General features: G+C 37.0%; 1 protein-coding gene across 16 annotated transcripts in view; it reads right to left on the bottom strand.

The window, feature by feature from the left end:
- The window catches only part of DMD (dystrophin), a 2,843,071-nt gene that overhangs the window by 1,694,193 nt on the left and 1,132,726 nt on the right, over positions 1-16,152 (bottom strand). For all 16 annotated transcript variants that reach the window (XM_079909736.1, XM_079909735.1, XM_079909718.1 and 13 more), the window contains one exon: positions 12,347-12,465. In XM_079909736.1, coding sequence (XP_079765862.1) covers positions 12,347-12,465 — 119 coding nt within the window. The remainder of the gene's footprint in view (positions 1-12,346; positions 12,466-16,152) is intronic.

Here is a 16,152-nt window from a genome sequence, read left to right as displayed (position 1 = left end):
TGGACTCCTGTTTGTATGACTTTTACATTTATTTCCAGCACATTTGGAATCAACTGATTGATGTCCCTCCATTTAAAAAGAAAGTCAATTAGCTCTGTAACAAAGAGAGCAACTTCTTTTTCTTTTTTTTTTTTTTTTTTCGGTACGCGGGCCTCTCACTGTTGTGGCCTCTCCCGTTGCAGAGCACAGGTTCCGGACGCGCAGGCTCAGCGGCCATGGCTCACGAGCCCAGCTGCTCCGCGGCATGTGGGATCTTCCCCGGACCAGGGCACGAACCCGTGTCCCCTGCATCGGCAGGCGGACTCTCAACCGCTGCGCCACCAGGGAAGCCCCGAGAGCAACTTCTTAATCAATGCAAAGAAAAAAATCAAGGAGGAGGACAGAAATATTCTGCATTACAATTATTTTCTGTAGTAGTTACAAGCAGGGAATCTCAACTCCAATTCACTAAGCTGAGTGATATAGGCAAGTTACTTACACTTTTCAGTTGTAAATGGCCATAATAGTGTCTACTTCCTGGGGTTGTCATGAGAATAAAATAAAATTATACTTATAAAATGTTAACTACTGTGCCCAGCACTTACAAATGTTCGGACAGTATTACACCAGAGCACATCAACATTCCTGTACAAATGCTACTCCGGGTTTCAGAAAACAAGAGTTTTTCTGAGATTCTCGGGAACCAGTTCAACCACCACAAATCGTTAAATAAAAAGTTACGGCTGCAGAAGAAAAACTATATTTTCGCAAGTGTGCTCATCAGCATCTTGCAAATACTGTGACAATTACAGGAAAATCGTATTATAATTATGAACTAGTCTTCAGGAGACTTGTTGAACATCTTCAGTGTAACTGAGTCTGTGTGCACGTGTACGTGTGCGTGTGTGCGTACGTGTGTGTGTAACGTCGCCACTGATGAATTCAACCTATAGTTCAAGTTTGCTGTGAAGTGTTAGATTATATTCTGGAGCTCAAGGATATCAAGGACTGCCACCCAGAAACGCAGCTGTGAACCATCAAAATCCCTCAGATCTGGAAACTGGAATGGGTGGGACGGTCACAGGAAAAACAGTAAGATTTTAAATGGGTAATTATTTAATTTGGGGAGAGTTGCCTTTATTCTGGAGGAAGGCAAAATAATTAGGAAGATCAGCTCTCTCTAATTAAGATAATTTACAGGAATAGAAAGGGAAGCAACGTTTAATTTCCGCAATATTCCAGGCACCTGACATATGTTTTAGCTACTATTTCTGAATGCGTATTACAGGCTAAATACTTAACAGGCATTATTTAACTTAATCCTTGCAGTAACTGTATGAGGTAGATATTATTGATTCAACTTTGCACATGAGCAAAACTGAGGCTCAGAAAGTTTCCCAGCGCCATATAACTAATTAATGGCAAAAACTGGATTTCAACCCAAGGCTAGTTGGCTCTATGAATAAAAGGTTAAATCAGGCCTAAGCTTGCCTAGAAGAATGACCAGAGAATTTTGTTTTCCTAAAACTATGGAGTTGAGATAACTGGGAAAGTTGTACCTCTTTTGTTTGCTAACTAGAACTGCTCTTAGGCTAGTGGAGGAGGGGCTGTGAATCGATAAGCAGGCCTTTATCTTCTGTTACTAGAATGGTATTAAATATTGGTGGGAAATCGTGGCTAGAACTCCTTTGTGTCAAGTGGCCCACACTGACCCTGGCTCTTTCCCCATGTGGATAGGGGGCAAATGTGTGTATTTTGGGTGTTTCTGGGCCACCCAATGACATAAAGATTCCATGCCAGCATCTCTCATGCTTTGTATCCTTCTACACAGCTAAGTAAATGTAGTATTAGATTACATTCTACTGCATCTGTGAGTATAATTGCCAATTTGATCCCCTTGCAGCTACAGTGATATTGCAGGCTCCAATGATTGTTATATCCTGTCACTAAAAGTCATATATCCAGCTGAAACACAGACTGTTTAGCAAAATAATCCTAGATAAACAGCTTGTGATTAAAGCCAACCTATTTCTGGCATTAATATCAGAGATCATGAAGTTAACTAAAGCAGTTTGCTTCTTTTAAATGGATTTATAGGATCACAAACTTGTACTGTGAAAAAATTATTTTACTGCCATTTTAATTTTTTTTCTTTACTTTTATTATCCCTTTGTTATTATTAAAAATTCCTCTGGAATAAGAGGCTTTATCAGCTATGCCAATGAAAGATATTTTTACTGGCTGAAAAACGGATCATCAAACCCCTGATGACAGGGCACAGCGATACTAGTTAGGATCAAAGTGAGAGAGGAAGAGAAAAAAGGAAAAATAAATAAAAGGACAAAGAGCCAGGGACCACCTCTGCACACAGGTTGTCCTGGACAACGCTTTGGTGGAATCACTGTGTGCGTGAGAGCGTCATTCTATCACGTCCGTGAAGTAATAAACAGAAGAAGGGATGGAGAGAGAGAGAGCTCTGCGGACAGCAGATAAGGCAAGTCCCTTAATCCTAAAAGAGAATGTTTTTGGTAGCCAGTCTTATGTGACAGCTAGTCTATTTCTATTTTATCTGGTGGATAAACCATTTCTCATTAACGGTAGGACTGTTAGCAATAAGCAATGCTCCAGTAATTGAAGATTTGAACAGCAGGCTTAGTCACCTCTTGAGGAAGAAAATGCTAGACGTCTTAAAAAAAAACATGGGACAACAGATTCTGGGTTTTAACCTCTAAAAAGACATACCTAAGGAAACAAATGTTCTATTGCAGCTACTTTTACCTTCGCTGTATAATAGTCTCACCTGACGAGCTTTTAGAAATTGCTGGTGTCAGGGCCCCATCTCAGACCAATAAAATCAGAATATCTGCTCCAACCCCAATGTTTTCATAAATCTCCCCAGGTGATTTTACTGGGCAGTCCAGTTGGAAAGAACATGGACTCTGAGGAGAGGTAAAGCTGAATTCGATTCCTGCTCATCTTTCTATTGGCTGTGTGATCTTGGTTTTAGTAAAGCTCTCTAAGCCTCAGGTTTTCCATCTATAAAATAGGATAAACTGCCCTAGAATTATTGTATAAAAGAAATGTGAGGTTCCTAAAACATGGTTGTCCTACTTAAATTTTAGTTACATTTTACCAAAAAGAGCTTTGCATATTTGAATTTACATCACTGGTGATAAATTAGAAAAATATTTTTAGGGGAAAACTGTGTTTTGATTTGAGGTAAAAGTTTACTCAGCAATATTTTTTAAAATCTTACAAGACCCATACTGCAGAACAATTGATTATTTCTAAAAAGTAAAAACAGTAAATTTCAACCATCTTATTAAATTTTAATAATACATAACATCCCCAAGCACTTAATAGCTGTTACAGTTTCCTCATTTCTCAAGTAGATAGCATATGACCCACTAACCCCACAAGTTTGCCATAAGCCAATAAATCTAAGAGTGTACTTTATTATTTTTAAGTATAATCACAAGACTACTATAAAGTCTCTGGTCCCTTTCATAAGAATTAAAGCCCATTTTTATGAGAATTAAATTATCCTGTATTAAGAAATGGCATCAACCAAGACTCTAGTTCATTACTATTTTATCCAAATACTACTGTAAATTAATATATTTTCACCTTATATTTCATATTCTAGCTGTTAAATGGCCCATGCATTTTTATAGAGAGAAATTATTTAATTGGAAAACATATGTACCAACCTGATACCTTTTTTCCCAGCACTCAGTTTTAAGGTTTTCAAATATCCATTTGCAAGTTCTGTGATATATCCTATTTTTTTAATCAAACACAATTAATTCCATTTTGAAGACTGTGAAATGAACAAAAATGTCCCAGCTATAAGCAACATATGCTTTACTTTCAAATACCATCATTGACTTTATTAAAACCTCAAAGAAATTTCCAAACTATGCCATTTTATTTTCATTTTCCATAATTGTTTAAATATTCAAAATGTTTTTTTTATAAAAAGGTCAATTTATTATACCTTTTGTTTGGTGGGATATCAGTGCCCTTTAAAACCCTACTATTCAAGTACAAATGATTATGTTTACAAAGTATTTACAGTTTCAGTCTTCTTCCTTTATATTTTAAAACACAGTAACTATCTGGTTACAATAGTGAACAAAAAATCCTGAAGGTGGCAAAAGGGAAAGCCTCTGCCTTAGGAGGCTCACTGCAGCCTCCTGCTTCCCCTGGATCCTCCAAACACTGCCCAGCCTCCACTGGAACAAATGTCTCTGAATTAAAGAAAAACTGGGTGACTGCTTTCCATGGTGGCCAATTCTAGATTGACAGTGTTTTGGCTGCTGTCTTTATATTTTATGTTCTGAAGATTTCTCTCATTCATTACCATTGCATTACATGGGAACCCTGTTCTACAAGGTAATGTGGAATTCTGCCAACAGTAACAATCTGAGGAAGCCTGGAAAACAACGTCCTAAACTTACACTTAAATTGGGAAGGTTTAGTTTAACCTTTAAAACAGAAGGCCAAGAAAACAATACACTGGAACTTTTACCTAAATGACACTATTGAAGACTATGAGGTCACTGGTGACATCAAGATGTTACTAAATAGAGTGATACCAGTAAAACTATTTTCTGTCCCATATTTTGCAATAGGGAATCGCTGAAGAAAACACACTTCTTTCACTTACACAGTAAGACAGGGCAGGGGTTCCACACCGCAAATATTCAGACCCCAGTTCTGTTGTCTTAGAAAGCTTTTGAGAGATTTTTCTAAATTATCTTCTAGTGTTCTAGATTAATAGAGGACGTTTATTCAGGTAGCTATGTCTAGGATATTCTAAACACTCAACATTTCACCATCATCTACAAAGAGACCTTCAACACTCCATGAAGGATAAGAACAAAACCAATAGGCAGCACAAATTAAAATAGGCTGAAAAGGAGAATTCCCTTTTAGTTCTGCACATTTGAGGATTAAAAAAAAAAAAAAAAAAAAAGTAGGAACTCTCCTCAGTACCCAGACACGAAGCACAGAAAGCCTCCTGCATGCCGTACTCTCTCATTACAGCATGTGCTGAACCACAATGAACAAGTGAGAAGGCAAATTACAGTGTTCTGTTTTGGCAAAATGCTCTTAGTAAGTCTACACCCTCCCATGATAAACAAGAAACACAAATATCAACTACAAAACACTTTAATTACTCACAGTTGCTAATATCTCATGTATTACTTAAGATATGAGTTTTATTAAAATCATAACAGAGGAGCAACACATATTTTTTCTAATATATTTCCTTAACAGTCTAATGGACTCCTAGTGATGATACCTGGGGACACCATCCACAAGATATGTATTATATGTCATTCAGCACTGGAACATGGTGGATGTATTTCCCAACTGTTTAAACAATTTATAGATGGCCTGTCATTCAATATTATTTCTCCTGACTGCATAGGCCTAGGATATTATACTTCCCCAACTTAAATAAAAAACAGTTGTAAAAACCATCCCGGTAAAGTAATTAAAAAGAGATTCCCAGTTACCTAGGCAAGGATTACACTCAAATGCTTCTGAATATATTTGGTATAGAACCTCATCCACTATGCAAATCTTAAATCACATGATTAGACTATATTTCATTATTTAAATTCCACAATCAGGACTTCCCCAGTGGCGCAGTAGTTAAGAATCCGCCTGCCGATGCAGGGGACACAGGTTCAACCCCTGGTCCGGGAAGATCCCACATGCCGCAGAGCAACTAAGCCCGTGTGCCACAACTACTGAGCCTGTGCCCTAGAGCCCACAAGCCACAACTACTGAGCCCACGTGCTGCAACTACCGAAGCCTTCATGCTCCATGGCCTTCAAGCTGCAACTACTGTGCCCCCGTACTGCAACTACTGAAGCCCACACGCCTACAGCCCATGCTCTGCAACAAGAGAAGCCACAGCAATGAGAAAACCATACACCACGACGAAGAGTAGCCCCTGCTCGCTGCAACTAGAGAAAGCCCGCACACAGCAACGAAGACTCAATGCAGGCAAAAAAATCAAAAATAAAATACATTCCACAATCAAGTGAGAAACTATATTACTTAACTGTAACAATGAATAATACTCCTCTTATTTTAACAAATAAACTCCTAACAGAAATAAAAAATATAAATTGGCTGACTGTTTTCTATAAGAGCAAAATTGGATAAATTATAAAAGAACATAAAGATGATGAGAAAATACCAAATTATGGTATAAAGGGTAAATTCAGGCCATGTACTACACACGCAGATATCATTTTTAATGTTTGGAGGTCTCTTTATTGTCTAAACGGGTGAATTTGGGACAGTTACATTCAATTATTTCTGTCATCCAAACAACCAAAATGGATCAGCAGAACAAAAATCACTTCAATTCATTAGTGATTGGCTCAAACTGTCCTGAAAAATATTCATTTTCTATGTTATCTGAACTAAGAATAAGGTAGAAAATAGGATATCAAAAAGAGATGTGAAAGTCATTCTCTCTTTCTCTTCCCCGTCCTTCTCTCTCTCTCTGTCTCATGTGCCTTTGTTACCTTTTCAGGCTACTGGAAACTATATATTAATGTATTAACTTTTTAAATTTGTTTCAATAAGCAATCTGAAAATTCTCCATCAGGAAACAGGAGATCACAACAGTAATATCTTAATGTTAGTATAATCATCTCTATCACAATATTGATATAGTATCTTTTTTTTTTTGCAGTACATGGGCCTCTCACTGTTGTGGCCTCTCCCGTTACGCAGCGCAGGCTCTGGACGCGCAGGCTCTGGACGCGCAGGCTCCGGACGCGCAGGCTCAGCGGCCATGGCTCACGGGCCCAGCCGCTCCGCGGCATGTGGGATCTTCCCGGGCCGGGGCTCGAACCCGTGTCCCCTGCATCGGCAGGTGGACTCTCAACCACTGCGCCACCAGGGAAGCCCGATATAGTATCTTTATCCTCATTTTTATGCTAATATTTGTATACTATTATTGGTAACCTTTTTACCCACATAGAAAGTTTTCATTTATTTATTTTGCTATGTATTACAAAGTACTGCCTCACTGCCCCTTAAAGATTTTTCTCCTATAGTAGCAATGATAAATCTGAGGATGCCTCAAAGTCATCGGCTAAAGTCATCTTTAACTCAAATGCATTCAAGTATGTTAAAGTGGCAGTGGACAGTCAAAGCTAGTTGTGCAATGTGTCTGCCCATAGAAAAAAAGGTGTGTAAAAAGAGGAAGGTTCAAGATAAAAACCTAAAAATAGTCAAGGATATTCTAATAAGTACCCTTACTCTAATGATATGCAGACTAGAAATATGTTAATCACATTTCTCTGGACTTCTACACTGGCCATCAGTTTTTCTAAAGCCTCATTATGTATCATTGCTAGTCTCTGTTCTAAGCAATGGTAATAGAAGTATATATTTAAAGTATTTAACACAGTATTTCCCAAATTCCTTTGCTAAAAGGTTGTGTTGAATATACATTAAGCAAATGAGATGGCAACACTAAATCTACTAATGTAGTCCATTCCTTTGCTAATACAATAATGGCATCTCTAATTTGCTCATTTCAACTGCAATCCACTGATGTTCAAAATTAAAGAAATATTTTCATTATTACATTTAACACTATTAAATGATATAATTTGGTTTTAATGATCAAATTTTAATATCTTTTAAAAGAAACGCTGGAAAAAGTGGTCTCCTGCTGACATAATAGGAACATTATTCTGCTATTATCATATCTGTATAAGCAGTTGATGATACTTTCTATTTTCTGTAGTAGAGTAAGTAGACTAAGAACTGTTCTTCCAAGAAACTCAGGATTTAGTTTTAGATAATTACAATGTGTATTATCTCTAAGACACTCTGTCAGAGATAATGATATACATCAACAAAACAGTACAAAGGAACATATATTTTGTTACTTTGTCATCAAAAAGGCAATGGCCATTTTAATATATGTACTATTAAAATACTTTTTTAATATATGGAAAATAGAATACTCTGCACTGCAGAGAGTTTGGCTCTAAAGAGTGTGAGATATTTACAATAATAACTTCTAGTTGAAATGTTATACACATGAGGAACACCAGTATATTCCAACCTCATTAAATTCTCTGAAAACAAAGATATTCCACAATGGGTTCTAGAAAAAAAACAATCTAAATGATATGAAATGAGTGTGCCTGTCCATAAAAAGTTCGAGTTATTTATTTTAACAACACCCTTCTGAGTTGGTATGGTTTTACTCTTTCCATTTTAACTTAGTGTAAACTACTTATTACCATTTCTTGTTGTTAATGGTATCAAAATGCGATGAACAGAACAAAGCTGTTAGAAACAAAAACGCCACTTGCTCAAACGATATCAAACCCAAAAAGAGGCCTTAAGGACTTTCTCCTCTTTTATAGTAAAAGCAATATATTTTCTCTTGAATACTTTTTTAAAGACTAATCAGCTGCATGCATGCAAAGTGAAGTCAGAGACCATTTATTCATGAGTAAAACTTTCCAGAAGGTAGAGCTAATTCGTGGAAAAGTAGACTCTAAAAGCAACTGAAGGACTCCCCTGGTGGCGCAGTGGTTAAGAATCTGCCTGCCAATGCAAGGGACACAGGTTCGAGCCCTGGTCCGGGAAGGTCCCAGATGCCGCGGAGCAACTAGGCCCGTGCGCCACAACTACTGAGCCTGCACTCTAGAGCCGATGAGCCACAACTACTGAGCCCGGGTGCTGCAACTACTGAAGCCAATGCGCCTAGAGCCCATGCTCCGCAACAAAGAGAAGCCACCACAATGAGAAGCCAGTGCACCGCAACGAAGACCCAAGGCAGCCATAAATTAATTAATTAATTTAAAAAAATAAAATAAAAACAACTGAAGAGTGATGCAGGGATTAGCCAGGCAGAAAATAGAATCTGTGTCACCATCCTCATGCTGTTAAAATGAAGTGGATTAAAACCAAACTAATTGGCTTGTGAATGTCATTTTGAGGTTACAAATATTTCTTGAAATCCCTAGTGTTCATCAAATTTGACTCTCATCATTCATTTTTCATTCTAAAGTTACCCTGGTAAGCCACAGATGATGTGCACATCATCTTGCCCATCACAAATGGAAATGACTTACTACAGTCAAAAGTCATCTAGAACCGGCACAAATTTTTATCTCCAATTTTTTTATTACTTTTAGAACATCTACACTTTGTTATTCACAAGGAAAAGCTGACAAAGCATTCTCTTAATGCATAAAGTATTGTGTGGATTTGCAAACAAACCAACTTGTTTGAAACTCAGGGAAGCAAACAATGCACGTGAAACCCACAATGCACTACTGTGCATGTCTTACAGGGAAATCAGGAGAGAGAGTGAATTGAATGATTCACAATAGGATATGTTTTGAAGGAGATAAACCTTTTATATCTATAAGCATAAAGATGCATAAATTATTAAATTTTACCCTACTAGTACTTGTTTTTGCATATGTTAACATTTAAACACACCAGAAACAGCTCCTGAAATTGCTTATGCTAATGCCTATTGCTACTCATTTTAAAAGGCAATTCCACTTAAAATCAAACCTCAGGCCTCAAAACACCAATTAAGGCCAAACAAAGCATACCAAAGTCGATATATGCAAGATATGAAAAGCTCCAAATTATATTTCAATGACTTTTTAATTTATAAATCAACCCAATCAATAAAGCATATGTTTAAAATTCTAAAAACATTTTTGGGCAGGTATTTTTTAAGCCAAATATAACTTCAATGCCCCCAATAATAAAAATCTCCCCAAATATAAAGCTAAATGTTTCATTAGCCTCCTAAGGGGCATATTAGATATGAAACAAAAACTGCTTTGGGGAATAGCTGACATCGTCATGTATAAGCTAAAGAACCAATAATTGGTTAAATAAAAATATGAACTTCTGAAAGGTAATTACTATACAGGACATGCAAGAAGTCCGTTGAGTCTCGCCTGTTAGATACACTGAATAGCCTGTTCTAAGTCTTAGATTCTAAGAGATGCTATTCTGTGTTTTGCGTCTAACTAATCAGTAAATAAAAATCCTTATGATTTGGTTAATTTTTTTCTTTCAATTATCACTGATATCGTGTCTTGAAAAATACTGAGCAATAATTTTTAAATGCATATTTGAGTATTTCCCTAACACACTGGCAGGAACTGATAGACACTTAAAAATATAATTTAAGATTTATTCTGAATCCTTATCTTATTGAAAGCCAAAAAACCTTTAATAAACCAGTTTAGGAGACAGAATGCTCTTGGAAGGGAGTCCATAAATAGCAAAAGTTTTCAGATCGAAGAGTTTACTGGCAAAATGAAACCATAGGTGGTAGTTTGATCTCTATTAATCAGCTTGTATTTCATACTGTACCTGGTTGACTTTGAATTATCAAGTTTGAGATATTACAATGGTGTGCCTATATGACATGCATTTCAACATACACTTTCCATTTAGGAGAACATATGGAATTGGTTGTATCAGGCTATTTTATGCTATAAAATATATTATTTATTTAACTGCCCTTTTCTGATTATAGGCTTATCAATCTACTTTCTGACTGTGATGTGGATGCCTATCTAGGTTCCCTTACTTCATTGATTCAAAGGAGGACTTAGAGATCAAAAGCCATTTTATCACTTAGCAAGGAAAAGATCTATTTTAAACTTACTCTTACTATTTTACGAAAGGATAAGGCACACACAAGAATATCCCAAACAGAAACTGACTACCATATGTGGATTTAACGAAAAACAAAAAACCTATTAACAGGCTTATCCTTCAGATTCATACACTATAGCTTTCACCCTCAGGGGCTGGAGTCATATTTTCATTATGTCTGCCCTCTCTACCTCACTAGAGTATGAAAAAACACATATATCAATCGGTACTAAGAGTCAATAGTGAGGTAACCCTCCCCCAATCCTTCAAAACAAGGAAATATGATTGATACAACTGCTCCCAGCTAAACTGGGGCAGGAAGGACACTGACCATCTACTGAAGCAATAATAAGAGGTTACAGGAGTCATGCATTATCTAAAGGAGAAGAAACATTTCTAATGAACTTAATCTGATTCCAACTTCACAAACATTTGTATTGCTATAGTTTTCCCTTCCCAAGTCCATGTGCTTATCAAGAGCAATATAGAGGTCAATTAGATATGAGTATTCTGGTTCTTGTGATTGTTAAATATCTCATTTAAAATAAATGAGCTTCCATTTTGATTGTTATATCATTTTTTTTTCATCTGGTTTAAAGTTAACTCCCCCACCACTACCACCACCATATGGATCTTCTATCAATAAGATGAGGTAATCAGGTTTTTGGGTCTATAACACTAGATTAGATTCTGGTTGATGATAAATTCACCAGTAAAAGGCTATCCTCTGAGTTATTTCAGAACTTTTCCAGATGGGACCTATGACCACCACTCAAGGATCTCCTTATTTGGGATACTCAAGGATCTCCTTATTTGAGATTGATTCAATGTTCCAAAGAAAAAAGAATTATATAACCCTACCCAAATATCAGCTTGTACTATATTGCACATATCAATCCCACTGACACTGCCTCTCCAACTTCTGGGTTTAGAGTATGGTAAAGCCTCAAGAAAGTTGAGAATATAGTCTGCAATTCCAAAGAAGTTGGCAAATTTAAAAAGTGCCTCATGGGCTAGAAGAAAAGCAGAGGTCAGGAATTATTTTCCCTCTAATCCATGTGTTTGTAAGATATGACTATGCAGCACCAGAGATAAGGATGAAATTTAATTAAGTGTAATATTATAAAAATATAAATACAGTACTGCCTGTGAACTAAAGAAGCAGAAAACAAATAACCATTCAATGGAGGACTTCCCCCAGAGTGACAAATTACAACAAAATCAGCGCCAGGAATAGATTTCCTGATTTAAACAGTAAACCATGTTGCCTTTTATGAAGTGTATGAATGAAATTGGCAAGAGTAGCTAATTATTTATAGCTGATTAGTCTATCAAATCTCTTGGTAGAATAAGCAAAACATGAACTTTTTATAATTATTTGGAGTCAATATACTCTAAATGCAGTATACTTCATCTGTGAGGCATATACATTCTAAAGGCTTGAATTTTTTTTCTAAAGTTTTACATTTTAGTTTTAGATATTGGTATTCTGAGAACTAAAATCATGTATGACAGTTCATAATGTATTTCAGGAAAACAGAACATTTTAAATATACTTGGAATACAGAAAAACACAATGCAGAGTTTCTATTTTGTGCTTACTTTGTGGAAATGTTAAGCCTGAGATGATCAACATTAAACTATGCTAAAAACAGTGGTAGTTTAGAAATGCACCAACCTTCAGGATCCAGTAGTTTCTCTATGCCTAAATGATATTTGGCAATGTTGAATGCATGTTCCAGTCGTTGTGTGGCTGACTGCTGGCAAACCACACTATTCCAATCAAACAGGTCTGGCCTGAAACACACACAAATACAAAGACAAATATAAATCAACTTAAAATGTTTCATGAGATTCACTTCAATTCTTTCGTAGTTCCCAGACCAGGGATCGAACACATGCACCCTGCCGTGGAAGCACAGAGTCTTAAACACTGGACCACCAGGGAAGTCCCCAGTTCTGATATTTGACTGACAACCCATGCCCACATTCCTTAAGAGTTGAGTGTTACTCTTTGGTACTCCTCAATAACATTTCTCATTTAGACAAGTCACAATTTTAACAGAAAATCCTGAAGAAAACAAAGGAGAAATTATTCTATGTTATCCAAGCAACAAAAATATGTTCATCTCATCCAGTCTCATAGATTTGAATACCAGCCATTTGCTGGTATCTTCTAATTCTATAAGCCTAGCCCAGACCTCTTCCCTGAACTTCAGACTCTAGATCCATCTGCTTACTCAGTAGCTCTACTTAGAGTCATTACAAGACTCAAGCATCCAACACTGACCTTCTGATACTCATCCGCATTGTACCACCACAACTCACCTACCTCTCTTATAGTTCTCCCTTTCTCAATAATCAATGACAAGGTCAAACTTGTAGGTACTCAGCAGAGAAACCTTGGTGTCAACTTTGATGACTCTTTTACTCTCATACAACACTTAGTTGGAAATATATCCAGAATTTGACCACTTCACACTATCCTCGCTGCTAGCACCATAATCCAAACCACCATCTTAGCCTGCATACAACAGTGCATTAGTTTTCTAACTGCTCCCCTATTCCCACCCTTGCCCTTGTTAATCTATTCTCAGCAGAGCTGTCAGAGTGATCTGGTAAAATGTTTCATCATAACCTTCTCAAATCCTTGCTATCGAGGGAGTAAAATTCACTGACGTAACTGCGACCTACAAGGCCCTACATGGTCTGGCTCCCCATTAACTCTCTGATTTTATTTCTTGTCTCCCTCCTCGTATTCCTCAAACAGGCTAGATAGTTTCCCACATCTGCACCTGCTGTTCCCTATGCCTGGAATTCTCCTCCCCCAGACACAGATATGGCTCACTCCTCCACTTCCTTTGGGTCTTTACTCAAAAGTCACATTGATGAGTCCTTCCCTGCCCTTCCCCCATCTAAAACTGCCTGCCCCCAAATCAAACTTACACAGAACCATTTCCTATCCCTCTTAATTGCTTTATATTTTTTCTCATTAGCATTTAACTACTATTTAACATATTATACATTTAATTAATCTTATCTATTTACCTATCTCCCGCACTTGAATGTAGACTATAGAATTATTTTTGCCAGGTTTGTTCACTTCTAGAAACCCAACCTGACACACAGGAGGGGCTCAATAAATATTTATTGACTACACCAGAGAATGGATGAGAACATACTATATGAATATCATTTTACTTAATAACGGAGAAAACACAAAGTTGTGTAAGAGGCTGTTCTTATCCTATGAGGATTTTAAATCTAACGAGGAAAAAAAAATCCATACATCACAAGTTACATACATTTTAAGTGCGACAAATACAGATAATAATAATATATGGTTTTCTAAAATCTGAAGAGGTCAAGAAAGTTTTTTTTGAGGCTTAAGGGACTCTTAAATGGTGGTTTGGGTTAGATTAAAGAAAAGTGCTTGAGAATAGAATTCTAAATTGCGTGGATATTAGAGAATCAGAGTTCTTAGGGAAGGAAAGAGCAGAATGTGCCCAGTCAGTCAGGACCTCACAAGTCTGGCTCCACTGGGAGATTTCTAGTATCAAGTGGTGGGAGATATGGTTAGGAGGAGGATTGGGATGAGTCTATAAAAGGCCTTGGCTGTTAAGGAATTACAATTTTACCCAGCAACATTGGAAACCATTAGTTAAGTGCTTCTTCATCTTTCCTGGATCACAGATACCTTTGAGAATCCGATGAGCACTATGAAACTTCTACCCAGACAAAATTCCTATCCATAGCTTTAAACAGAATTACATAGAATTTTAGGACATTTGGGTCTGTCACTGGACTCCTGCTTAAGAACTCATGCTCTGCAAGAGAAGATGTTTCAAGGATGGGGTTAGCTGCTATTTTCTGAAACCAGAATTCAAAATAAAGGTGCAACTTTAATTCTCCTTTGACTCTCATTTCCTTTTCTCTACTTGCTCCTACCCTGTTTAATTCACCAGACTTTTGTGCACTTCTTAGTAAATCTAATCTCCCCTATATACTTCAAGTTACCCAAAGCAGCTAAAAACCCTTTAGAACCTAAAATATGTATAAATTGGGAGCTGTCTCTAGTAGTGGAAAGACTCTTAAGAAACAAAAATTAAATCCTAGACTATTTGGGGGAAGTTTTAATTTCACTATGCAACCTCTGCCCCATCTTCATTTCTCCATCTCTCATTAAGGGGAGTGGAAAAGAATATAGGTGGGAGAGTGTGGGAAACCAGTTTCTCACCTACAGCAAAGTAAACAAGGTTAAATCAGTATGATAAAAAAATAGGATTACTTCCACATTTAAGCCCTTTTCCCTTCATCCCCTTCGCCTTCTCCTTAGCCACTAACTAGTTACCTGGGTGACGAGTTATCTAAGTCATGTAATCTACTTGAGCTTCAGTGTTTTCATTTTAAAAAGAAGGAATTGTACTGAATGGCCTTCGAGGTCTCTTCTAGCATTTAAAATCAATCTAATAAAATGTTTTAAATCATTAAAATTCACCATTAATTAACATTTTAAATAACCATGATTTTCAAATGCATAAAGAATTGTAAAACTAACCAACTGAAGAGGAAAGCCACATACCTTCCCATGCTAGCCTAGAACATAAGTCATAAATAAGAATGTGCCACCAAGGATCCCCACACTTTTGAGGAAACCGACATACTGAATGAGATAACAGAGCCTAGTAGGTAAGCAGAGTCCCCTACGAATCCATATCCTGGCTCTACAGCATATTAGCTATGAAAAGATTTCAGTCAAAAATGTAACCAGAGGATATAAAATGGAGAATTTCCCACACGTGCCCTCAGAAGAACAGAACTTAAGAATTCAGAGGCTGATTTTCTATGAACGCCTGTTTTACAGAAGATCAAGCCTTATCTCCCAATCAATGAATATCCACCAAGAATCTCTCCCCATCCTCAAGTCAATGAACTTACTGCTTGCACTCTGGCTGTACTGCCCCCTCTCTGTGCTCCTTGCCCATATGCACAGCCTGCCCCAAACCCCCAAAAGACTCGCCTGTAAATTGTTACAGCATGTGTTTCCCAAATTGCAATTCCTCTTTTGTTCCTGAATAAACTGAATTTCTGATCATTTGACCTTGCCTCCGTTTATCTCTGTTTAGGTTGACATAACCAAATGATCTTTGGGAAACTGAGGCACAGAGAGGTTATATGATTTGCCTATTTGTGAAATAGGGACAATGATAGTATGTAAGTCATGAGAAACAGATGGGTTATTTTACTTAGAACAGGGCCTACAAAATAATAATTGCTTAAAAACACTAACTTCTATTACTTTAAGGTTAATTATATTTATAAAATAACAGTAATACGTTTTCAATGTACAGATTCGAGCCAAGAACCTATACTTACAGCAGAGATATAAATGTTACAAACATTGTTGATGCAAGAATAACAATATAATGACAGAAGTGGAGAGGAGAGAAGAGGAGGAAGTATGTACGAGGGTGATAATTTCCT

The sequence above is a fragment of the Stenella coeruleoalba genome (genome assembly GCF_951394435.1).
Source record: "Stenella coeruleoalba genome assembly, chromosome: X".
Classification (NCBI taxonomy): Eukaryota; Metazoa; Chordata; class Mammalia; order Artiodactyla; family Delphinidae; genus Stenella; species Stenella coeruleoalba.
Note: the sequence above shows the minus strand (reverse complement) of the source record. Positions and strands in the feature narration are given on the sequence as shown.